The 27,271-nt window shown below is 36.6% G+C and overlaps 1 protein-coding gene across 2 annotated transcripts in view; it reads left to right on the forward strand.

The window, feature by feature from the left end:
• Nucleotides 1-27,271, forward strand: part of NPAS3 (neuronal PAS domain protein 3) — an 864,000-nt gene that overhangs the window by 258,806 nt on the left and 577,923 nt on the right. For both annotated transcript variants that reach the window (XM_028851483.2, XM_028851486.2), the window contains exon 2: nt 14,220-14,464. In XM_028851483.2, coding sequence (XP_028707316.2) covers nt 14,220-14,464 — 245 coding nt within the window. The remainder of the gene's footprint in view (nt 1-14,219; nt 14,465-27,271) is intronic.

Genomic DNA, 27,271 nt, shown 5'->3' on the forward strand with positions numbered 1-27,271 from the left:
CCGGCAAATGTGAAGGTCTAGGATTCTCTTTTACAAAAATTTCCTCCTGTCTCTGTTGTATGGTTCTTCCTTGTAGGCAGGATTTTCAGTGACTTGGCGTTCTGAATGTTACTGTGTATGATTATAAAGACAGGCTAGACAGGCTCTTGGCTGCTGCTGCTTTCCTCAGTTTACCTCAGTTTGGTGCTCACTAGCAACCACCTCAGGAGTGTAGAAAGGGGAGGAGACTGTTTTGAGAATTTAAATATTTCTGACAGGAAACATTTATGAATGTATCTGTTTCTTTTCTCTTTCCTTCCTCTCCTCCTTACCTTTCTCTCTTTTCATTTTCCTTCTCTTTTCCGCCTGCCCTTTTCTCCCTTCTTCTTCCCTTCTCTTCCTCTCCCCCTCCTTCTTTCCCTCCCTGCCTTCCCTCTTTTCACTATAATACCATTTCAAGGACTAATTTACAGTAGGTTTAATTTCAATAGCACTGCTACTGGCTGTGTTGTTTACTATTTTTAATCATGACTTTTAAGGACATTCAGATTAGCAGCAGCATAATCATCTTTCAACACATACTTATTGAAGACATACTATATATGCAAGACATTGTCTCAACATTATTATTGCACTAATAAAAACAAGGCCTTGTTTAGCATGTACATTTAAGATATTGTTAATCACTTATTTTGAGGGGACTACACTTTGACTCTTTGTTAAAGGGCTATTTTAATTTTTAATAAAAGATTCTTTATACAGGATGTCACCATAGTGGGCTGATTGAACTTTTGGTGTGATTAAATGTTCAATAAAACTGTGTGACTTAAATATGGTAAATGGATCTATGTATTAGTTTGGTGCAAAAGTAATTGTGCTTTTTACCATTGCTTTCAATTGCGAAAACTGCAATTACTTTTGCACCAACCTAAATATATACATATAATTATTTTCCACTCTCTGGGCTACTTTTAATAATAGACTAAGTCCCATGAAATAGTAACTTTATCTAACTTTGATAGTTTATAGTAAATTTATAAAACAGAAAAATAAAAGCAGAAATTCTACTACTCAGAGGAAACTACTGTTAATAATTACGGTTTCTTTTCTCCTAAGTTCAGCTTTCTTCATTGTCCTCCATTTTATGTCTCTTTGCCATGTCTTTAATGTCACCTGGCTTTGCTGAAAATCTTCATACCCATACCTTTATGTGCCCCATAATTAAATCCTACTCCCAGGGAAGGTTATTAATGGCACTAAACCACAGGTTGCTAATTGCCACAGGCCAAATGAGAATCACAACAGGCCTACAAAGAGTTTCATTTTTAAAATAAGATGCCAGTGCTTCCAAAAACTGGAAGATGTTATATTAAAAAATCTGGATTTTAGTCTTCTTTCTGAAAGGAAGATCTGGCAACTTTGGGGCCACATTCCAATCTAGTAACAAATGTTTTCATGAATAATGAATATGCCCTGTGTGCTGGGCAAGTGCTTTCCAGTTTTCCACAGGACCCACCATTCCCTGTTACTATTCAGCAGTGAGATCCAGTTTCCACTAATCATCATGCTTGCACTGCTTGCTTTCACCTAGTCATCGTTGCTCATTTGCATAATTTTCTTTGATCCTGCAGGTATTTGAGTTTTTGTGACCCTTACTTTAATTCCATTTACAATACAATAGTCTAACCATTTCAGAAAACGAACAAAATCCAAACTATACCACTCTTCTTACATGTATGAATTTTATGAAAAGAGATATGACTAATCCAAATGAATGATTCTGAGAAGAAATCAAATAGAAGAAAATGAGAAAGACAGAAGGCATTTGAAGGACCATCCTGGGACACTTAATAGAACACCAACTTTATCTAATGCTAGTAAAGCTCAAATACTACCTCTAAGAAGTTTGGAAGTGTTGAGTAATTGGTGAAGTTATAGCTAGAGGCAGCTGTATATAAAATTCACTCTCCTAACAATGGTGTGTGTGTTTGTGTTTGTGTGTTTGAAAAGTGACTCAGTTCTACAACCATGGGAACATGGCCATGTTGCCCCATTGCCTTTGGTGGTTCATTGAAGTCCGCACTGCCTTTGTAAAGATGCCGTTGGAAATCACTGCCGTTTTCAGAAGTGAAGCTGAAGACTTAGTGATATTTTGTTGCCTGATAACTCAAAAGGACACTTTTGAGATGAATATCTCAGCCCAAACAAAACCAAATGAAATGCAGAGAGAAGACAGGTGTATTTAAGAAAGGGCTCATGTAAAGCGTCCTGTGACAGGCGGGCAACAGGATATCCGCCTTGGTCAAGGATCGTGTTGAGCTGTCAGTTCAGGGGGAAGTGCTCAATCATGTAGTACACATTTTGTGTATTTCAACCAATTATTCAGTGGATTATAGGTTCTGATACTAAAGTTATTTGTGGAGGCTTTGTGATGGGGGCACATTGAGAAAATTGCTGGCTTTCATTGCCCCATTTCAATTAAGTAGTCTCTACATCAGCTTCCAAATCATGTGCTTTCCTCCATCTGAGAACTCTCAACAGTTGGGATTAATGTTACTATTAATGTTACATTAATGATTTGTTCAAAATCCAGAAATTCAGTGCTGACTTTCAATTAAGATAACTGAAACTTTTCAGTTTTATATGTGCTTATATTATGATACAATCTTTTGTTTTTCCATGAGCAACTTGTAAGCTCATGCAATAAATTTTTAAATGTGCCTAATTATTTTATTTTTATGTTACATATTTTAAACATTTGTTTTCTACATAGAAATGTTACTAGGCCTGGTGTGTTGGCTCAGGCCTATAATCCCAGCACTCTGAAAGGCCGGGGTGGGCAGATCACTTGAGGTCAGGAATTTGAGACCAGCCTGACCAACATGGCCAAACCCCATCTCTACTGAAAAATAGAAAAATTAGCCAGGTGTGGTGGTGCACACCTAGAGTCCCAGCTACCTGGGAGACTGAGGTGGGAGAATTGCTTGAATCTGGGAGGTGGAGGTTGCAGTGAGCCGAGAGAGCATCACTGCACTGTAGCCTGGGTGACAGAGTAAGACCCTGTCTAAAAAAAAAAAAAAAAAAAAAAAAGTTACCAATATTTGTCATCCTGTTACTTAAGTAGACTTGGTTAGAATAACTAAATTGTAATTCCTCAAAGGCAGATTTTTATGAGAGTACTAAGCACCTAATAAAGGAATAGCAGCTTATCAGAGGACTGAGCACTTTTTTAAAACGCGTGTAGGGTCCAGGGAAGACTTGGTTCCTGAGTAATGGAAGCCTAGAAACAGGCATTTCCTATGTTGTCTCACTTTAAATGCTTCTATGTGAAATATCATGGCTCTTCAAATTAAATCTTACATGATAATCCCTGCCACATAAAACATTTAGGCTCCTTATATATGTAGTCTTATGCCATAGAGCCACCCTGCCAACAAGGGCCAAACCTATTAGAGATGGGAAGTACAGTAGTTAATTAAAAAGCAAAGAATGATTCTAATTACAGTAGTTAGGTCTGTGTTACAAAGCTTGGTAGAGACCCCAAGATACCATCAATTGTGGCAGCTTCTTAACCCAGACTTGGGACAGGATCTGAGAACGTAGTTCAGGAAGCACTGTCTGCAATATGTTGTGTGTTGATTTGTATATGTTTTCTCCTCCGTAAGAGCCTGTAGCTGCCATCAGGTTTTCAAGGGTGTGACGCACGGAAAAAGTCAATCACTGAATGGAATCACATTCCATCGCCAACCAGCAGCCGGCAAATTATACACCGAACAAAGCACTGCTTTGGGATTTCGAGGGGGCCATAAAGGACATGGAAACCCTGGCTGCATGCTAACGGACTCAGTCGTCTGGTTAAGACCCTTGTGGGATAACTTGAAGAAGGGACGAAGACTTCTCCCAGCCATTCCAATTCCAGCTCTCTTTTAGAGGCGTGACCAAGCCAAGCATTTTCTCCAAATACTTCTCAGGCCCTACTATTGCAAAAAGTAGGGAAAGGATGGCATTTGATAGCACTATTTGGCCAATCATTTATTGGGGAAAAAAAATGCCTTTAAGCATCAAGGCACTTCTCATGCTCAATATGGATCCAGTAAAATATATTTTCATTTTTTCAGAAAGTAATTTTTATATTAAAAAGTTTACTAAAGAAAGTCCAGCAGATAGTTAGGCTCCACACCCTATATGCAAAAGAAATGGTCTTGCCATGTAGAAATAAACAATATTTTGATATCTAGCAGCTCATTCAGATATGGATATATATTATCTCCATATCTTTAAAGATATATAGCTATAATTATATGATCTCAACACATGCTGCTTTAGAAACTGCCAGTTATTGTTGAACATATTGTAAAGTATTTCTAAGCCATTGAATATTTTTGAAGGTCCTTGTTCAGTATCTTGAGAATATCCTATACTTTAAAGCTTATTAAAAATGCAGTAAATATCCTTTTTGGCTATATGTTTGTTTACATACTTGGTTATTTTTTCTTAAGGGTTTCTATAAGTTAGCATGGGTCTAAAGTGGACAAATTTCTAAGCCTTTGGATATGTAGTTGCTAAAGTGTTTTCTAGAAATTGTAATAATTTAGGCTCCTGGCAACCATACATGTGCTTTTGGAATCTGGATGAAAGGTGAAATAACAATATGTGTCTTAAAAAAAACAGATAAGTGAGAGAAGGAGTGTACAGTTTCTTGAGGCTGATGAACTTGTATTCTCAGTTGTAGTGTTTAAAAAGAGGGACCATTTTACTTAGTGATCTCTATTTCACAAAGGAACGTGGATAAAGTATAATGGTGTGTTCACTGGTGTCAAGTAAAGCATATGCTATGTTTGCCAGTATTCACTTGACCATAACTTAAATTTTTCATACATAAAGATCTTTAAACTTGTCAAAGCATACTTTTTCCCTTCCAAATGTGTTATATCAAGCTTGAAAGTCTTCAGAAGCTTTCTTCCACTTAGTTGTGCTTTCAGAAGTGTTTGAAATCACACTTAAAGAAAATTAAAAGAAAAAATGAATTTTCCCTCTAGAAAGGTCATTTGAATTTGAATTCCAAAGCAATTTAGTTTGGGACTTATAGCAATTAACAGCAAATCTATCTACTCCAAATTGGAATAGGTGTTTATAAGCCTGAAAATAGGAGTTTTATTGGATATTTCATTAAGGAATTAAGTTTTCATTGCAATTATTATGAAATTTATAAGGGTGATTATAAATTAAATAAAATTTTATCAGTGACCTAATTGTCATATAAATATAATAGAAAAAAAGGAATCAGGATTTTATTCCTATAGTGGCAATATTGCACATTAGTGATAAGAACTTGAGTTATCTTGCCAAGGTTCAAATGACATCTCCAACCATCATTGGCCTTAGGTAAGTTACTTTTCCTCTCTCTGTTTGAATTTTCTTGTGGGGCAGTAAGACTTCTGGGAGGACCAAGGATCCTGGTTTGCCCAGGAATGTCCTGTTTTTAGCACCTAAAATCCAGCATCCAGGGAAAGCCCTCTCTGAAACAAGAAAATTCCCAGTTTTGGGGGATGGGTGTGGAAAGCTGGAGGGAAAATAAAAAAAACTCATACAGTGCTCCCCCTGCCGATAGTGGCTGAAAACAATGCTGTTTTTAGCATCATTCATATCCAGCGTAGACTACTAGCGTCCATAGTCACTGTTACCAGTTTTCCCCTTCATTGCTGATACTCACAACCATGGACTAGATGATGTTGAAAACACTTGGACCTTGACTGAAATATAGTAAGCATTCAAACATATTCATGTTTATCAATATATTAGGTTCCATGATGTTCTTTGATGGTGCTGTATACTGTTAAAAAAGCAGAAATAGCATGTATTCTTTCCTGTTATTCATATTATGAAAAATAGTACTGTAGTTCTTTGGAGTGGTAGAAATTCCAGCAATTGCCCTTTGCATAGTCAGTGAAATGTCCTGCCATCAAAGGGTGCCCACAGTTCCCTCTGATTTTTGCTTTCTGCAGAGATGCTCTGACCCTTTCAAATATTTAGCTGTGGACTTTCCTCTCAATGTGTGCTCACGACTCCTGTTACTGTTAATGGAAGTTACACATGTGTGCTCACCAGGATGAGAAAGCCTTTATCCCATGTCGGGCAAAGACCCGTGATCCTGAATCTCTTTCTAAACTTCCGACCTGAAGAGAGCAGTGCAGGGAATTGCTGCTTTCTCACTATATTAGCTTCTTCAATTTCCTTTTAATTGGAGCCTGCAACCCAGATTCTTGTAACTTCAGGGGGATGAACGATACAGATTAAGATCTGGATGCTTTCCAGGAAGTTCTCAGCTGAAAGAACATTAAACACACACACACACACACACACACAGTTGTGGCTATTCACAAATCGCATGCAGTTGCCTAATGAGTCCATATTTGCTTCTGAGTTTTCACATTTGCAAACTGCACTGCTGAGAAAGTAAGTGAAGTGTTCACCCATCTCTGAGTGTGAACTGATTGATTTGATGTACAGGAAAAATACTAGAATAGTCCAAATTGTAAACCAGTGGCACAGAACACAGAACCTTCAAATACAATATTTTACCCTTGTTCAGGACATTCATTTATCCTCAAGAATTCTTTTTAATGTATAAGACTTCAATTTATGTTTAAGAACTAGTAAACTATAGCAGTTTGACAGCCATTCACACTTAATTCTGTGCATTAAACCAACAGCATTCTTTTCCACAAACATCCATTGTTAGGACAATGCTCTCAGACAGAATTTATGAGAAATGGAATTATGTTACCAAGGAGATAGCATTTACTATAATGAAGAGTAGATCCTAGAAAATGGCCCCTTTTACAGCAGCTCAGAGCAGAGCCACAAAAGCAATTGATTGGTCTTGGCATTTAGTCTTATATCAGCTGTGTCATCCATAGCTTCAGGAGTGAGAACACTAATCTAAAGTGACATTTCTGTTCTGGCGGGCTTTTCTGCCCTGATGAAAGCAATTACTTCATTCCTAAATGATAATTTGCAGGAGTTTCAACCACTTTAATTGATAATTTTTTTTTGTTCTGAGTTCAATTGTGAAGTGATTAGCTGATTTGGTAAATAGAAATTTAAGGTGTGAAATATACAAGTTGCTCCAAGGTAAAGTGCAATTTATTGGGTGGAAAGAAATTACTTGATAAAACTGCGGTTTTTTCCCGTTATTATGGAACTGCCAGTTATATAGCTCAAAGTTCTTGGGGGAAAATGAAGAACAAAACACTTTGATTCATGAGGTTTTTGGCAGACACCAAAGAATACAATGAATAGTTTGGTCTTGCTGTGGTTTATTCAAGGGTTATTTGAATCAAGGTGAACATCAGTTGAAAAGGACTGTGCAGACCTCTCAGCGTTCTTTATTACTATTCTAATGACTCATTCTGGAATTAAATCCTCTTATTTAAAGTGTTAAGAATGAAAATGCTCATTGGCTAAAACCAATTAATTTAATTATTAAGTTCAAACATACACAAGGCATTTTCTGAAGATGAGGGAAGGCATTCAGTTGAATGGCTTTAATTACTCTTTTGATCTATTTTACCACAAGTCAAATGGGTCAGGATTATCCCATCAGAATTTATCTTAGTTTAAAAACTGTAAGTATACATCTTGATTTTGATACTTTATCAAATGTTAGCAGTTGCAGATGTTTTTTGACATATTTTTTAAGCAATCAATTTCATATTTTCCTACATGTGGAAAAATAATGGTCATTTCACATGTTAAATGAGAAAAATAAAGCAAGAATGAAGGTCAAACTGATTTAGCACATCAAACAGTCTTTGTCAGCCAAGCTTAATATATCCTGAGTTTGTGGAACAAATGAAATTTTGCTGCTATGTTACACTTTGCTTCCAAACAACCATTACAACTGGTTTTATATATTGTGTGAGCATCAGACCATCAAACAGTGCATCTTTACTGACGTGTTTCTGCAGTGATGATCTACAGCAGCAATCTGCCATTTATATAAGGGCAAAATGTGCATCTATATTTAGTTGTGAAATTGGCCTATTATACTCTTGATGTTTACAGAGGCTAACATAAATTAATGATGACAGCTATGAGCAGTGCATTAGTTAAGCAGCAGAGTTCTTACCTTGAACTTGAAGGTTCCAGTTTTAACTTCCAGTGTATACTATCCAGCTTTCTTTACACATTAAAGAAGATTTCTGAAATTATTATCTTTTTTGGAGAGCATTAAACTACTTCAATTTGTGAGCTTTGTTGTGCATATCCTACCAGATAATAGTTGTTTGTGCATTTCTCAATTACATTACCATTACCTTGTAAGAAAGTTGATATTTACAACCATGCCAAAAAAAATATTCTTGGAAGAATTTTTTTCCTTTGAAGTAGGCTGATTTGATTGACTTTGAGCTCTATGTAATGTCAATGTGGGGTGGGCTGTTCTACTAAAAGTAATGAAGAAAGGGCAAGCATTGCTTATAGACTCTTTACTGTACTTTTTCCCTGGGAAGGCTCCTCATTCGGCTCTTGTCAGGGCAAGTGTAGGTATGGGAGTAACTATAGATTTCACCGTTAACTACGACCAGAGATCTGACAAGTATGCAGGTGTTCAAAGGTTCATGAGTTAAAATGCTGAAGCCTTTGATGAATTTTTGATGGCTGCATTTTTAATACAGGTCGACCTTCTTCCTTTGAGGCTGCATGCCAGATTAATTGATAAATAGTAGAAGTCTGTAGTGCTGGGTTCTCCTAAGCAAAACAAGTAGGAAAATCCATAAAAACCTGTCTGTCTGACTCCTTAGAAGTACTTTAAAAAGGTAAAATTTAAAATGGTTTTGACCCTGCTTCTCCTTTCCCCTATAGTTAGATAACCAATACCTGCCATGTTCTTTTATAAAGACTAGATATTATATTCTAAAAGTTTACATGAAGGTGTTATGTGTTCCAACTACAGCTTGGAGAAGGATTTTTACATAGAGGTAGTGTGGATCTGTCAATAAGGTCAGTATCTGAACCTCCTTCATAAAAATAAATTATTTAAAAGTTGATTAAAATATAGCTATGAAGATATCACTGAAGAGGAAGAAATATTTGGTTAAGTTGGCTTCTATACTCTGTGGCTACCTATTTTTAATATTTGTTATCCTCTGTGGATGTACAGCTGTATTATTTCCATAATCATTATAACCATCTCTGTGAAGTGGGAAACCGAAGTAATCAATTTTTCAAAGCTAAATTTGATCAACCACAAAGGATAACTTACCTCTTTTAATTAAATAAGTCATCAAGTCCAAAGCTATCTGTTTTTCCCACTGTGGACAAGTGGCCCAGTAAACAATTGACCCCTTATCCAGCTTTGTGGTAGATTCACAAAGATTGCAAATTCTGAGTCAGTTTCATAATATTGGCTTTTTGATAGCATTAGCACCCTTTTAAAAAAAAACTTTTTTGGGGATACATTTTGCTAGCTTCTAACTTGAAAAGAATTTCATGATTTGACCTTGCCCCCAAAAATAGAGGTTGAGGAGGCAGCTGCTGTCCAGCTTCCCCACTTCCGGGCACCACTTGTCCTGGGTGAGCTCTCCATGGTCCTGGATCTGGGGCTTTGCCTGATTTTCAAGAGAACTTTTAGGTTTGTGATCTTTTGACAGCTATTTTGAAAGATCATCTTGTCTAGGAGTACACATATACTCCTGATTAATAATTATCATTGCCATTTAAAAACCTTCCATAGGCATTTTCACAATCTTCCTGAGTAATCTGTTCTTGTAACAGCTGTTTAGATGTTCATTTTATAATATAAACAAAATTACTTGTCCTGCAATTGAATGTAACCTTTTGTCTGTTACTATGCTAAAAAAATGGCTCCTTATGACCCTGCACAAAAAAATTTATAAATCTTTAAGCATCTCCTAATTAAATATATTACTTGAACAACTCATTAAGTACACTTATGGTATACAATGAGTAGACCATAGACAAAATGAGGACTATAATAAAATGAAAAATGCATTATGTCAGAACCACGGAATAGAAATTAGTGAGAAGAGAGTGCACACTATTAATGGGCATTGCAGGCCTTAGAAGGAAAGAACAATCAATGTGAAGTGAGCTTAGGTTTCCATTTAACATGTCTTATACAGCATTACTATGTGTCAGGCACCACTGTAAAGATCTTATTAAAAAAAGGCTCATTTAACTTAATTCTAACAACAACCTTATAGAGTATTATCCCATTTCACAGATGAGAAAAAGTGAGGCAATAAAATCACCTCAAATGTATATAATTAGTAAATAACAAAACCAGGATTTATACCCAGGCTGGCTAGCTTCACAATCTGTTCTCTTATAAGAAGAAATTATAGACATTAGGCTGGGCATGTTGGCTCACATCTGTAATCCTAGCAATTTGGGAGGCCCAGGTGGACGGATGGATCACTTGAGGTCAGGAGTTCGAGACCAGCCTGGCCAACATGAAAAATTAGGTGAACACGGTGGTGCATGCCTGTAGTCCCAGCTACTTGGGAGGCTGAGGCAGGAGAATCACTTGAACCTGGGAGGTGGAGGTTGCAGTGAGCCAAGATTGCACCACTGCACTCCAACCTGGGTGATAGAGTGGGACTCCATCTCAAAAAAAACCTAGAATAATAGACATTAGATGATCAGCCTTTTGAGAATCTGAAAATCATTTACTATTTCTCCTATCTATCTACCTATTTATATGCACACACAATAATGCATACAATATCCACATACACACATACATATATGTGTGTTTTGAAATTATTGACATTGTTTTTGTTGGTGGCAATAATGTTTTGTGAGGATAATGTAGTCATCAAAAGGAGTTGAAATTTTCATTTGCTGAGGATTCATGAAGAATCTGTTTTCTGCTATTCATAATCTAAGTGCAAGAACATTAGAGCAACGGGAAGTTTAGGCCCAGGGAGTTACTATTTGGGTCTGAAGTTTAATCAGATTTTAGATGGCAGAGATCGGCACTATAACATTTTACTCATGTACAACTAATCTATCTTTAGTACTCTAGACATAACAACCACAATACTTTCGTTTAGAACAAAACGTGCACATACAAAGTTTATTTTGGGTTTTAATATAGTTCTTAATCCAGTTTGGGGATTGCTTATAACTAGGCCCTACTTTACAAAAACAAGTGAAAGATTAATGCACAAGCTAGAGTGTCATTGTCTTAAGGTCTTTGTCTTCATCTGTTACACCAGCATCTCAACAACCTTTATAATCCTTTGGCTGTACTTTATTGCTGTTGCCCACAGAACCAATTACTACTTATTACAGACACAGTGATATCATTCTGAAAGTCTTCTAAACTATGGTCCCTGCATAATGATGCGATGTGGGAATCGTGGAAATCCTTTGTTATTAAGATTACTGCCAAGAAGATTACTTTAATAGGGGAACACTGTGTGCCTTAGAGTTAAAAAAAAAAAAAAAAAGAAAAAAAAGAAAAAGACAAGGTGGAGAAGAGAAAACAAGGAGGTAGGAGAGGAAGAGATAAAGTAAATTCTGACCAGTGCTGTTTTAGAAAAGTAGTAAAACATCAGAAAACATGTTAGGCAAGGCATCCAAAGGCATTAGTGTCTGCTTGCTCCCCTTCCCTGAATGGATAGAGAAAAGCCATCTCCCTAATATATATCCTTTATAGCCTACTGAGTTGATACCTGTGATCTTGGGCTTTGTCTCCCATATGAAGATGAATTTTTTCCTTAGATTATTGATAAGCCTGTAAATTAATTTCAATTTCAGAGTAATTGCTTAATCCTCTACTTTCCTTCAGTTGAATAAATTCCAGATGTAAATATTATGGTATATTACGTAGGTAACAAATAAATACATTTGTGATCATTCTGAGTGACATGAATAAAGGAAAATTACATATAACATCATGTGAAGCTACTTTTGTAATTGTCTGTCCTAACTATTACCCAATTGTAAAATTAGTCCCTGATCCATGTCTGACCATGACATGTTTTATTTGGCTTGCGTGACTTTTTAAAGCTTTAATTTGTTAAAATACCAAAATTGGGAAATGTCATATAAAAGTTCAGATGTTGTCCTCTAGAAGTGCTGACACCAGGTGTGACTTTCCCCAAAGCGGCATTGGCTCAAACTGTGCTACCCCTTGGCCAGAGTTGTCCTTCAGTTCCTCCCAGTCCCCACCAGTCCTCTTCACTCACTGACATTCCCTGCCTGAACCCTGAAAGCCCTTGAGTTCGTAACCCCTGCTCTAGAGCCCCATCATAGTCACTTACTGAACCAAAAGAAAAGTAGTAAGTTTAGCCCACCTTCTGGAGTAGTATTTAATTGCAAGAACACAAAAGGAATAAAGCACTGAACTTGAACCACTGCTCCTTCCCCTATGTACAAGTGTTAGGGAAAGTATGTCCAGAGACATAGTTTCTTTTGGCACAGCTAACTTAAATGTTGGTAGATAAATTACTTTTATTCTGTAAAGGGAGGAATGTGAACTATTCTTGTATCCTAAGGTGTTAACCTGGATCCTAGTTGTACTTACACTTCATCAGATTCTAAGACATCTCTCACTTATGTAGCTTTCAACCAGCTGAAATTGAGCACTTGTAGAATTGAATGGAGGTTGGCCCAGTTATTGGGAAATAAGTGATAAAACAGGTCTTTTCCTTGTAAATTAGTAATGTTTCTGCCTGACTTTTTCGCTTGAGATGTATCAGGGGACACAGATTTTGTCACCTGAGACTGCTGTTACTCTGAAGATGATAACATTAACTTGTCTAATTCTGAGAAAGACATTTGTTAGCTAATGTAGACTATTTTATTAATAGAGCAAACATAAAACTGGTTGGGTATTAGCCTAGCAAGTATCTGACCAGAGCATTATACATAGATATTCAGTAAGATATTTCAGGTGTGATTTCAGCAGTAAAATACAGTGTTTCCACCAGGAAACAATGTCAGGAATCCTATAATGTAATAGGGAATATTATTCTCCATAGTATATTAAAAGAGAATGGAGCCTCACTGCTGAGTCAATTTTGATCTCTTTCTATGGTCTTCCTTCCTTCCTTGTTTCTCTCTTTCTTATTATTTCATAATGGAAAAAAAAAAAAAGAATGCTAGACTCAAATATTTACAGTGCTTTCAGAATTCAATAAAATGCATACATAAAAATAATTTTAATGGTACCTTGATACTGAAAATATTATCTAGCTACTTATCATTGGGGTCTGATTTTTTAATGTATTTCTCATCAGACACAAAGCAGAGCAATTCAGAGCAGGTGGAATTCTCCTGTCAGATGCTCACACACAACTTCAGTTGTGCCAGATTCTGCCCTCAGCAATGTGAGCAAACTTCAAACAGAAATGCACATGAATAGTTGAAGAAAAATGCTGGATCCCACCTGTTGCCTCTTCTGGGAAGTAATATGTCTATAATGTTTATGAATTTTAATAACCCATACAGAGCTTTATCTTTCAACATTAAATTTATATTATCCTAAAGTTTGACTTCTTTGGGCAATATATTTTATTCTCTAGTATCTTAGAAAATCTATCTACTAATGTATGTCCATTAATAAAGAAGTATTCTCTTATCAAGCAGTTATCAGCACATTTATGAAATTACATTGAAATCTTCATTTTAAATATGATGTTTTCTTCATCTAACTGAATGTGCTGTGATCTTTATTGAGGGCTGGAAGCATATTTGTTGATTCTGACAAGGTGAATTGTACTTGTGTTTATCTTCTGCTCCCCAGGATTATAATTGAAATGAATTTTTCAAAATAGTTCCTTTTGATTAAGATCCCATACTGATGAAAGTTAAGTGAACAAAAGTATTAGTTTGAAATAGATACACAAATGTAAGCCCAATTTATAAATTGCTTATAGTTGATAATATCAAGCCACACCTGTAAACCTTCTGTTAGGTCTTAGGAACAATAAATACATCTCAATGCATGGACAATTGGAGGAAAAAAACCTTAACAGGCAAAACACAATTTTTACTCATTGGACTTGAGTTTGCAAAATGTAAGACCGGAGTTAGAGTTTATGGCTTTCGTGGACATTTTCTGGAACTCATTTTACTGTCACTCTCTAATTTTGAAATAGTTTTTGGTAGAATTTTGGTGGGAAAAAAGGAAATACAAAGAAGGCAGTATTTGAGTGATGACAAAGTCACATATTCTAAACCACACGTTCTCACTCCTTTGATTTCAGTTTACAAGCATTGAGAAAGGAGAAATCCCGAGATGCTGCTCGCTCCCGCCGGGGAAAAGAAAACTTTGAGTTCTATGAATTGGCCAAGTTGTTGCCTCTTCCTGCAGCCATTACCAGCCAGCTTGACAAGGCATCCATCATTCGACTTACAATTAGCTATCTGAAAATGAGGGACTTTGCTAACCAGGGGGACCCTCCGTGGAACTTGCGAATGGAAGGCCCTCCACCTAACACATCAGTAAAAGGTAAGTTTTAGGCCACTGTTCAGTCTGAATATGATGGTCTGTAGGGGTCTGTAAGATGAAATGTTTACCATCATCCTTTCTTCTTTTCCTGCATATCAAATCCTTTAAAGGGATACAAATGTGGAAATCTGAACTCTGCATGAGAAAGACACCATGTGAAGGTGAAATAAACCTCTTATTTTTCTATTTTATTTTCAATAGTCTATCAGCCTAAAATCCTATCACTTTATATAAGATTTCAGAGAAATGAAAATGAAATGACACGTTAAAATGCTTCTTGGGTTTAATTTATGTTTTACAATTACATACAAATTCTTCTTCATGAGTGGAGTACGGACATATTTGTTAAAGCATAGAGCTGACATTTTCTGCCTTAAGTAACGAAAGAAAGGCAGGGAGCAGAGCTCTTCCATCCTTAGCAGATATTTTACGTTGAAGATTTTATTGACCAACAAAAATCAATCTATGTATTAGTGTTTCAAGTTTCCCTATATACATATTACCTAAAAGTTATAAACATATTTTTTATTCTAATCCTTGATGCAGTTACTCTTACAACTTAGTATCTTTAAATATTAGGTCATTTTCACTCTGATGCGTAAGACAGTATTTTCTTGTGTGTTCCTGAAATTCCTAATAATTTATGGCATTTAAATATGCATGCATACATTTATTGATGTATATGTGGTGTTGGCCATTGGTTTTCTATCTTTAAGGATATTCTATTCAAGGTGTATGGCCTAAAGAATCTGCTAGATTCTTATGTTCGCATTCTGTTTCTAGACACTTGATAGAATTAAATAAAACTGGGCATTTGGAGGAGTTGCAGGCAACTTCCTCTGGGGAAGAATTAGCTTCTTTTGTTACATCTTGCCAACTACCTTTGGAAAAGTCCCTGTACTCTTGGCTATAACAGGAAAGGGTACTAGTGGGGAGCTGTAATCTTTTGTAGGATTCAGATTGAAATGAAAGGTCAAAAGCAGTTGTTATTTACAATTTTGTGGTAAGAGCTGTGATCACATATGTGTCCGTGAGAGTGTAAAGTTGTTACTTGGGGATTGTGTTATGCATATTAGAGGTGGAAAATGATAATTTTAATTGTAACAGGTTATTTTCTTCTAGAGCAACAGTTGGCAAACATTTTCTGTAAAGGGCCATGTAGTAAATATTTTAAGCTCAATGGGCTACTCAATTCTGCTGTTGTAGCACAAAATTAGCCATAGACACTACGTAAAAAAAACAATGTGGCTATGTTCCAATAAAACTATATTTACAAAATAGGCAGCAGCCACAAAATTAGTCCCATAGGCTATGGTTTGCAGACCACTTTCTAGAGTGTAAGAATGACACTTAAAGATTGAGGAGAACACACAACAGAGGTACCTCTCAAGGACAGGATGTCAGTCAAAGGTAGCCCAGGAAAAATAAAGCAAGGCACATTCGATCTGTCCTTTTACATCCCTTCTGCCCTTGAGCTTGTAGATACCAATTCAGTAACACACTAATTCATGTTCTAGATTGTATTAGTCTGTTTTCACATTGCTATAAAAAAGTATCCGAGACTGGATAATATATAAACAAAAAGGTACAATTGACTCACAGTTCCACATAGCTGGGGAGGCCTCAGGAAACTTACAATTATGGCGGAGGCAAGGGGGAAGCAAGGGAACCATGGCAGCAAGTGAGAGAGAGAAAGAGACAGCAAAGGGGGAAGTGCCACTTTTAAATCATCAGATCTCGTGAGAACTCACTATCACGAGATAGCATAGGGAAACGGCCCCTATGATCCAATCACCTCCCAGAAGGTCCCTCTCCTGACACGTGGGATTATTAATACAATTAGAGACAAGATTTGGGTGGGGACTTAGAGCTAAACCATATTATAGATACTAGTACCAAATTTTTCCAAGCTAAATATATAAATATAATTTTAGTAAATATACATTAGACACATTTTTTTTCACTCTAGTTTGAGGCACAGGCTATCTTTATTCCAAATCATACAAGATGAAAGGATGAGGGTAACAGGTTAGGAACCATACCATGTGAAAAATATGTAATAATTATTCAATTATATAAGTTCAAAAGTATATTATTCAAATGAGATAATGGAATGGACCTGTATTTATTTAACATAACTCAGCAAATTTTTATTTATTTTCATTGTTAAAGGTGTTTGTAGTCAATAGGCTTTCTTGGCAGTAATGGCTACCAAAGTAGAAAAATGTGATGGTTCTGTTGTTTGTCCATTTGTCTATGATGTAATAGTCTAGCTTACTTCCAGAATCATGGCCTTTTAGGCATGCAAATGTATAGATGACATGTAATTATTCCCTCCTTTTATGAGGGATAGTTAGATGAGGCAAGTGTAAAGTGGAAATGACTTTGCAGTTCAGTGTTAGCATATCTAAGGCAAGAATCCACTTTTCTTGCCTTTCTATCTAGTGTTCTATCACTTCTTGTCATCCCTACAGATAATATTTGTTTTATATCACCATCATCAAACGTTTTAGGTGAGAATTTTCTCAGCTTCAGACTGTTATAATACTTCATTTTTATTTTGTGGCCTTCAATTCAACTCTTTAACTTCTTATTATGATTAAGATGTATAAAAAGAAGATAAAACGTGGTTGTTGCCCCCACATTGTTGCAGTTTCTGGAATGGCATGGTAGTGTCACTGAGAGAAAACAGGGTGGTGGAGATGTGTGGTTAGAAACCTGGAAGGAGATAACGGATTTTATTATATTTAAAATTCCATCCAGATGATGACAGAGCATCTAAGTTGGTACATGTACACTTTCACTATTAGTAAACTGGTGATAGGTTAGAAATGAAGATGTAAACATAGTGACTCCCTACTGTCTACCCTGGCTCTCAAAAGTAGCTAGAAATATAAGGAGCACTTTCTATAAATTGGTTCTACTGTAAAATATATGGACATTTTATTGCTTTACTCTAATTCTTTAATGCAAAACTGCTATTCATTCTGATCAAACATTCATGAAACAATAACATCAAAAGAAATTCATTTTAATTTATTAAGGTCTTCTATGTTGTGCCCTTGAAGACGTTCATATGGATAAACAAGCTTATATAAATAGCCTGCAGCATCATGTGAAGTGCAGTTCATAATCCAACAATAAAATGATAGACATTATACTTCATGCTTCTCCAAGCAATCTCTTGAATAAACCTAAAGGCATTTGGAAATTTGTATGAAAAGTACTTACATTGTGGTGGCAGCATTTTTTTTAATGTGATGAGTTGATCATGTTAATAATTAAATTTCAAAGCTTAAATTTAAATTTGTCCCACACAACTGTATAGAAATTTAATCACTTTAATTTATGGCTTCAGAAAGGTCCTTTACTGTGCCCTGTGCAGTATTCATCACATCTTTTCTTAACAGTCTATAAAGGTTGATGAGTTTGTTTTGTGATTCCCATTGTATACAGATTATTACAAGTTATGCTTGCAGAAAGAACACTCAGGTGACAGTATGTAATATGTCCCAAGTCAATTACTTCATGGAAATGATATGTTAAGCAATTGGAAGGTAACTGATAGTATTTTCCATTATTTTAGAAATATCTGTATTGTTATAATACAGATCAAATCTACAATGAACATTATGCATTATTCAAGAAATGACCAGGCATTCTCAGCAGTGTTTCAGCTAAATAACTGATGATTGTAACCTTTAAAGAAATCTCATTGTGGTGACTGTTGGTAAATCACTTCTCCATTCATAGTAATCTCTATTTAGAGGCTATCTAGAAACCATTATATCTTTTATTAATCTTTAAAGCAATAGCCACTGATTTGACATTTGCTAAAACTAGATAAATTTTCTGTCTTTCTAATATCACAGACTTCAGTCAATTTTAAGAGTCTGTCGTCTGCTGCAACTCTATTAATCTAGGAATATTTACCGTTGCAGTCATAAGTTTTATTTCAATTTAAATGTGGCAGCTTTTAAACAACAATTTGCCTATGTGTGTGACAGGCAACAATGCTAAAATATGTAAAGTATAAGAAATTCTTAGTCTTTGGAAAGGAACAGTTGAAAAATATGCAAGATAACTGGTGATTAAAATTGACTGAACACATTAGGGAAGAACTTCACTGTTTTCATAGAATTTCCCTTCACTATTTTGGGCATCTATTGTGAATTAAGTAGATGTTTCTGAGAGGAGAGACTTGCAGGCCTGTATTTAAGCAGCATATTAGCTCTCCCTAGCCAAAGACTAGACTCTTACTAAAGCAATGATGTTAAATGGATTTATTTTAAATCATAGTGTAGTGTAACTGAGTATAGGTCATACTCACAGTGACACTAAACTACTGCTACAATGTTGTCCCCCAAAATTAGATAGCATTTTATAAAATGGATTCTGTTTCAATAGAAAGGTAGAGATTCTAAGACTGAGTGATAGGTCATCTTGGTCTAAGCATTCAGGGGTTTTCCTGTTCCTGTTCTGGCATTTTCCTGTGTACTGACATACATTTACTTCTACCAAGTGACATTCATGCTTTGGGGCAAGGGTCATATTCCTCATTACTAAAAAACCATGTGAGATGAAAGTTCGTAGAATCAGTACATGGCCATGTACACCCAGCCTATGACATTCTTTTGTCTTTTTACATGGGTAAGAGGAAGAACCCAGACTGTACACCTGAGATCCTAGCAGGAGCCTCCCACAGGGCTAGATGAGTAGGGCAAAGATGGTAACTCAGTTCTTGCTTGAATCCTCTTCCTACCTCCATCATCCTCAGCAGACTGAGGAACAGACTCCCTGCTCTGATCTCTACTTACGTTTGTCCCAATCCATAGTAGGTGGTGGTACCCAATGGAAACAGAACCATTCAGAAGCTGAGCTGCCAATGTTCATTGTTGTTTATTTTGGGAGTGAGTGCCAGGTTTTACTAGGACGTGGAAGTGTGATGTAGTTGACTTTACTTAGGTATGCTTCCAGGAAGTCTTTTTAATTATATGCTGTTATACTTTTGTATATTTCTAATGAAGTTATGACAGCTGAAAGGAGCTCATTTAAGAAGTAACCTTTTACGTTATTTTATTTTACATCATGATAAGACAAGCAATGTTTATATCACCACATTTTCCCAGGACTATTATCTTTGACACTGGGCAGGAAGGGCTTTCTGACCATTGCAGGCTACATGATAAGAGAGTATGTCTCTGAGACTCTAATTCTTTGCAGTTTTACACTTTTTCATGAAAAGCTTTGATGACTACAAAGGTGAACTCTTTATCATTGAATTATTATCTAACTCAGCATGAAAAATATTATATATAGCATTGCTGGTATCTTGCTGCATGCCACTGTTCAAGAGTTGGGCTTGTCACTATTGTTTTCAGAGCATCTGCTACAACGGAGCATTCAGGATTACCCTCAGCTCCAGACAGCGACTTGAAGAAAGCATATTTTTGAGAATGATGGCTGAGAATATGTGAATATTCAGGTGTCCTACTCAGCTATTGCCAGAGAACAAGCAATCACAACATCTAAGTGGCACACAACAACAAGCTTATACTCATGGAGCTGCGGTTAGGCTGGGAGTTGGCAAGTCTAGACTGGGCTCAGCGGGTGCCTCTGCTTTGGGCCACAGCTCTAGCTGGGCTTGGCTCCTTGCTGGGGGTTCAGCCTAGCTCTGTCCCATGTTAGAAGGCAGCAGCTATTTGGAAGTAGCTCTTTTGTGGTGATGGAGGCAAAGCTGTAAGAAGGGTAAACAAAAACATGCAATGTCTCTAAATGGTGTGACTCAGAACTGTCATGGGGTCATTTCTGTTCAGTCATTGGGTCAGAGCAGATTGCATGGCACAGACCAAAGTCAAGGGGCAGGGAAGCACATTGCAGCTCTATTGGGAGATACTGCAAAGAAACATGGCCAGTTTCACAGATAAAACATGAAACACACGAATCTGTAACGTAATTTACCTTATCTAGGGTAGTACTTGTGTATTGTTTTAATCTGTAGTTTTTGTTTGCCCAAAATGAGAAGTGGGCTTGGCATGGTGGTTCATGCCTATAATCCCAGCACGTTGGGAGGCTGAGGTGAGAGGACTCCTCGAGCCCAGGAGTTTGAGGTTACAGTGAGCTGTGATTGCACCGCTGCCCAGAGGGAGAGCTTGTCTCTAAACATTTTTTAAAAGGAGAAGTAGAGGCCAGGCGTGGTGGCTCACACCTGTAATCCCGGCACTTTGGGAGGCCGAGGTAGGCGGATCACAAGGTCAGGAGATTGAGACCATCCTGGCTAACACGGTGAAACCCTGTCTCTACTAAACGAACAAACAACCAACCAAAAATCCCAAGAATACAAAAAATTAGCCAGGCGTGGTGGTGGGCACCTGTAGTCCCAGCTACTCAGTATGCTGAGGCAGGAGAATGGCGTGAATCCAGAGGCAGAGCTTGCATTGAGCTGAGATTGTGCCACTGCACTCCAGCCTGGGCAACAGAGCGAGACTCCATCTCAATAAATAAATAAATAAATAAATAAATAAATAAATAAATAAATAAGATTTTAAAAAGTTTTTAAAAATGAGAAGTAGAAATGAGGAATCTTTTGTGGAGACTTTGGAAATGTGGGCAAAAGAGTGCAAATGTGCTCTTCTGCATTCTACATCAAGATTAATCAATCTCTATCGCCACTATTATCTCATTTTTCTCTAGCAACACTGAGTGGTAAAACCCTTCAATTTGTGTCTTTGAGTATGTCGTCATCTGACTGAATTGCTCTTTTCCTTTGTAGGGGCAAAAGCGTAATAACTTTTCCTCACCCATCGCAAGGGTTATGGCTGAAACTTCCATAACAAAAGACAGGTTATCAAGAAAAAATTTATTTAATCAAAATTTTACATGATATGGGAGCTTTCAGAAATGAAGACCCAGAGACCCAGGGTGAAGTACATATTCTTATGCTTAGGTTCGATGAAGAATGGACAGCTGTGTAGAAATATGACTGGACAAAAAAGGCATGACCTAAAGATGATAACTTGAGGGGAATTCCAACAGGTCCCGTTTGTTCGGATTTTTCTTGGCCTCTCTGTGTAGCATTCCTTCCTCTGGGTACAGGCACGACACCTGTCATGTGAGGGTCTTCGGGGGCAGAGGAGAGGGTCAGATAGTCTTCCTAGATTTGATGGCTTGCTTTGAGGGAGAGAAGTTCTATTGTGCATGATGCACCTTGGGGAAGAAATAGGGGAAGGAGAAAGGAGGGAAAAAGAAGGTCAGAGAGAATATCTTTTTACACCCTTCCAGTCTCCTTCAGTTCAAAGTATTCAGCTTGTCAAAGTGCCGTACTTCACAGTATCACATTCTGAGACCCAACACCTTCTGTTGGATTTTCTTGAACTCCTATTCAGCTTTCACATCCCAGCTCAGATGTCACTCTCTTGTGCAAATCTTTGCTTCCCCAGAGCATTAGTAATTTCTTTCTTTGGGGTGTTGTTACATTTTTCTGTTGGTTTGTTATCAACTTACATTGTAATTTGTTTCTTTACATGCCTGTCTCTGTATTGAGACTATGAGCTTATTGAGGGAATAGCCTGGGTCATCTTATTCCTTTTTATATCTCCAGAACCTTGTACAATACCTGTGAAAGTAAGTATTTAACCGTGTTTTAAGTCGAATTGTGTAGAATAGAATTATATCTTGGGATTACTATTAGCAGAGTTATATAGTACTGATAAGAACTATGGGTGAGTTTAAGTCATAAACTAGGAAGATGCAAAAGAAGAGTAAAAAGGAAGAGCAGAAGAAAAATGGAGGGAGAATGATGGGAATAATGTGAAAACAAAGGGAAATTATGCAGGATGTGGAGTAGGCGCTAGAAGCAGGTGTGGCCCACGGGATGAGCTGCTAGTCCCTGCCCTGTGGTTGGCTTCCCCCGTCAACTTAGTTCTCCATGTGGATGTACATGCAGAGGAGGCGCAGGTTAAACTGTAGTCTCAGTTCCAGCACTTTGGGAGGCTGAAGCAGGTGGATCACCTGAGATCAGGAGTTCGAGACCAGCCTGGCCAACATGGTGAAACCCCATCTCTACTAAAAAATACAAAAATTAGGCTGGTGTGGTGGCAGGCGCCTGTAGTCCCAGCTACTCCAGAAGCTGAGGCAGGAGAAATCACTTGAACGTGGGAGGCAGGGGTTGCAGTGAGCCGAGATTGCACCTCTTCGTTCCAGCCTGGACAACAAGAGTGAGACTCCATGTCAAAAGCAAAACAAAACTGTAGTCTCAAGAAAACCATGAGTATTCTGGGTGTGTGAACTCAAGTCCCTTCAACAGATATCTGAGTATCTTCTCTTAGTAAGTCAGTCCTCTAAGTCCTTTGCCTTGGAGATATTTGCAATTCATAGAGAAACGAATGTGCAATAAATAATGGTAGGGCAGCTTTCAAGAAAATTAAACATACCCTGTGATTGGTGCCATAAAGCCCTCTCTAGACCTCAGTTTTCTTTTTGTCAGTGATTCTGGTCTGGATGATTACTTACTGTCTAATCCAAAGTCCCGATTCCTCAGAAAGGATTTAGTGATTATTGTCTTAAATATTTGAGACTAATAGTCTTCCTTGGACTATCAGGTTTCTTGAAGTGGTTTATTAATAATTTCAAAAGCCACATACCCTAACCCTTCATATTTTGCTGATATTTCTATTTTCCTCTTCTTTTACTTAATTCCCCTGTACGTGGAGGCACCATATCTCCCTTCTATGTGTTCAAGAATATATGGCATTGTTTCTTATCTTAAAAATTTTTTGTTTTTATTATCAATATTTGAGCATGTGTAATCATTATAAATAAGACAGGAAAATAAAATAGCACATAATGAAGTTTTAAAGAAGTTAAATGCAAAATATATGATAAAGATAAAATAAGAACCTAGCGCTTCATGCACTTTTTCTTTGCATTTACTGTCTTGAGAAAACTTTAGGGAACACACTTAGTATTCTATATCACATCCAACTTATTTTAAAAAGTCTACCAGTTCTTGATAATGTAATATTTTAGTCCCGATGTCTTGTGGTTTTGCATTATACTGCACTGTACTCACTTATTTTGGACTTTCAACTTTATGTGCTCTGTTCTTCAGGACTGGCATTCTTCAACGTGTTTTTGTTAGCCCTATCACCTCTTGCAAAGCACAATATATAGTTTCAGTGCTCTGCAGATGATAATATTTCATAAGCATAGCAAAGAAGGAGTTACCTCTGACTGCTTTATATGATTGAAATTGTACTATGGCTTTAATTTTCAGAAACAGCTTTCTAGATACTGTGCATAAGTCTTAGCTCTGCCTTAGTAAACATGTGGTGACCTCCACCTGTGAAAACTAATGTGTCTTTGAATATTGATTAACTGCAGCTTTTCACTTTCTTTCTGGGTCCATAGTGTGTTAGTAAATGTCAGAACCTCAGCATTCTAAAGGAAGGCCAATAGATGTTTTTTTTGTTGTTGTTGTTAAAAGACCAGATCACCTGGTCCTTTAACAAAGTCAGTTACAGAGTTGGAACTAGAATTTGGGTCACTGTAATCCTAGTTTAGAACATATTCTTCCATAATAAAGAGACTTTTCTCTCTATGTTCAGCCACTTATGATTGGAATCCCTTTTCCCCATTTACATTATATGTGAACATTTATCCACAAATCTAGCTCATGTTAGACACTGACCCATTTTAGAGCAAATGATAACATTTGCTCTAATGCCCAACTTCAGAAAACACAGGCCATTCAAAAGCATGGGAGTTACGATTCTATGAAAATAATAATTTTAAGAAGGCATTAGGAAACTGGCTGAAACATAGATGGGACCTTTCTGTAGTGTCTTTGCATCACTACAGGAAATTCTCTATAAATCTAAAAGTGTTTCAAAATAAAAGTTTTATTTAAAAAAATCACTAGAGTTCACTCTGATGATAGAAACATTAGAAAAACAAGCCTCTGTCCAAATGGAAACTTGTTCTTTCCCACTTTCCTACCTTTCTAACTGGTCAATATTGAGTCCCCAAACGCTCAACATTCTAAAGTGCTTCATGGCTGATCGTATTAGGAAATGTGATTAACTGACAGTTACAATATCAATCAATGGAAATGGAAGGGAGGAAATTGGTTAGTCTGTTTACATAGTTTGCTTAAAACTTTATAACTGAACTATTGCCATAGAGAGTCATACATAAGTTTTCTTTAAAGTTTGTAAATTATTTCCATTTAAGAGTCATACATGAGCACAGATGCCTGCTCTGGTTAATCTCCTTCTTTTTCTTGCCAAGGTTATGACTAGTATTACATTTTCTATTCTTCCAATCTTGATCAAAGAGTGCCTAAAGAGGAAGGTTAGAAAGCCAAGATAAAAAACTAGTTACAGAGTTCTATGACAGGAGTCAGCCAATGTTTTCTGTAAAGGATCAGACAGTAAATAATTTAGCCGTTGTGGGCCATAAGGTCTCTGCTGCAACTGCTCAGCCCTACTTTTATAGTGCGAAAGTAGCTATCTAGACAAGTTGTAACAGAATGCATTTGGCTGTTTTAATAAAACTTTATTTGTGGACATTAAAATCAAATTATGACGTGTCATGAAATATTATTCTTATGAGTTTTTTCAAGTATTTAAAAAAATTAAAATAACAAGGATAATACATTCTTAGCTTGTGGATGGTACAGAAACAGGTGGCAGGCTAGATTAGACCCGCATGCATTCCATAGATGACCAACTCCTGTCGAGACCATTAGAACTGGAGGTGGACTTAGGTACCTATTTTAGAATCCATTATGGTAGAAAGCATACTTTGAGTTATAAAAGGTTGATTCTTGTATTTGTTTAAAACATCGCAGTAACAATGAATGGCTGGTAATATGTGTTTTAAAAAGTCATCTTTGGTGCTAATGTATATACATAAGTCTATTTGTTATGATTGCTGTCATGACTAAATTATGTACCAGCCAGGAATGTGGTGTTGGCATGTTTCAATAGCTAGCCGTAGATGTATATGCATTGCGTATATCACTGAAAAAATTAAGTGAAAAGTCATATTAAATCAGTAGTATCATTTGGCTTATTACTTTTGGCAGCTTTCTCACTTTAATATAGCAAATGATCCAAACTAAGGCTCTTCACATAGTCTTTTTAAATGCATGATCTTAATGAAGAGAAACATGATGAAAACATTGTCTACACAGGACTATTGTTTGGTTATTTTGACCTAGCTAATCAAACAACTGATCAGTTAGGTTAATTAATAGTGTTGATTTATTTTTCCACATAATTTATTAGTTGTCTTCCTGATTCAATTGATGGTTTAAAGTATGTTGTGACTCTAACCATCATTAAAAATCATTAGAAATAAGATGTTTGAGATTTGTATATCTATTGGTATTATCAGCAATACAATGAATAAAATTGGTAAATCTAACCTAGTCTTTTGTGGGTAAAATTTAACATATCTCCAAAACAAATGTCTATATAAAATGAATAAATATGACCAAATTATATAGCATAATATAATTTTCACAACTTATACTCAAGAAACCAAATACAGTCACTAGGAAATAGCTCCTGTGGTCTTCTGCTGTTGCCTGTTGGGAGCAGTCAGTCACCAGGTATTGGCTGAGTGCTCCAAGGTTGAAGGCTACTGTAATAAGTGCTTAGAAGACACTACAATTCAGTGAGTTCATAGTAATAACTTCCTAAAGCACTACAGATACTTAAATTTCAGTAATGTTTTGTAATTAAAGCATATTACTTACGTATAATTTTACAGTTTGGAAATAAGACTGTTGAATATCAGCACTGATGATGAAAACAGACTGTGTACACAGTTTGGGTTTTATATAAATACTTTAAAATATTGGCTTTCTTCTATAAAAATAGATGAATACTATCCAGGTTTTTACAAGAATTTTAGCATAAAAGCAAAATTGCTATTATTTTCCATTTTGAAAAGACGCATGAAGATAGCATTTAAAAATATGTAAAATTCAGTATGTCCTAGAGACATACGAAAGGAAGCAGGAATGTTGATGCAGGTAAGCCTCATTTTGGATGTTCTCAGGGACGTTTGTAAAGTGGTGCAGTGATATTTGCTTAGCTGACACCTGACCTAAAGTGCTTTTCGTTATATCTTCTATGGATACTGAGCTCCTGAAGTTGCAGAAAAATCTGTAACAAGTTGTTCAGCCTCTGCTATGTTGTGATTCACATCTGGTAGGCAATCAGACTCAACCTCCTTGTTGTGAGTCAGTGACTGAATTTGTTGCTATATGAACAACTCCAATTGGAAAACTAAAATAATACTTTTACTGAGATTAGAAAAGGGGACTCTTGCAGGGTGTCTCAGTTTGGACTGCCATAACAGAATAGTATAGATAGGTTTGCATAAACAACATTTAAAAAAAAATTCTCACAGTCTAGAGGCTGCAAATCCAAGATCAAGGTACCAGCATGGTAAGGTTCTTTGTGAAGGCTGTCCTCCTGGTTCACATAGCCATTGTCATGTTATATCCGTACAAGATGGAAAGAGAGAGAAAGATGATGTCTCCTATGTCTCTAATCTCCTTCATGAGGGTTCTGCCCTCTATGACAATTACCTCCCAATGGTTCCACCTCCAAATACCATCACAATGGGGATTTCAACTTTCAACATAAGGATTTTAGGAGGGGACACAAACATTCAGTTCGTAACACAAGGAGTTCTAACAACCTGTAATAAAGGTACAGTTCATATATCCCAGGCTGGAGAATCCAGCAACATGTAGGAATGCAGTGAAAATTAATCATCCCAGTCATTTTAATG

This window comes from Macaca mulatta, chromosome 7 (assembly GCF_049350105.2).
Source record: "Macaca mulatta isolate MMU2019108-1 chromosome 7, T2T-MMU8v2.0, whole genome shotgun sequence".
NCBI lineage: Eukaryota > Metazoa > Chordata > Mammalia > Primates > Cercopithecidae > Macaca > Macaca mulatta.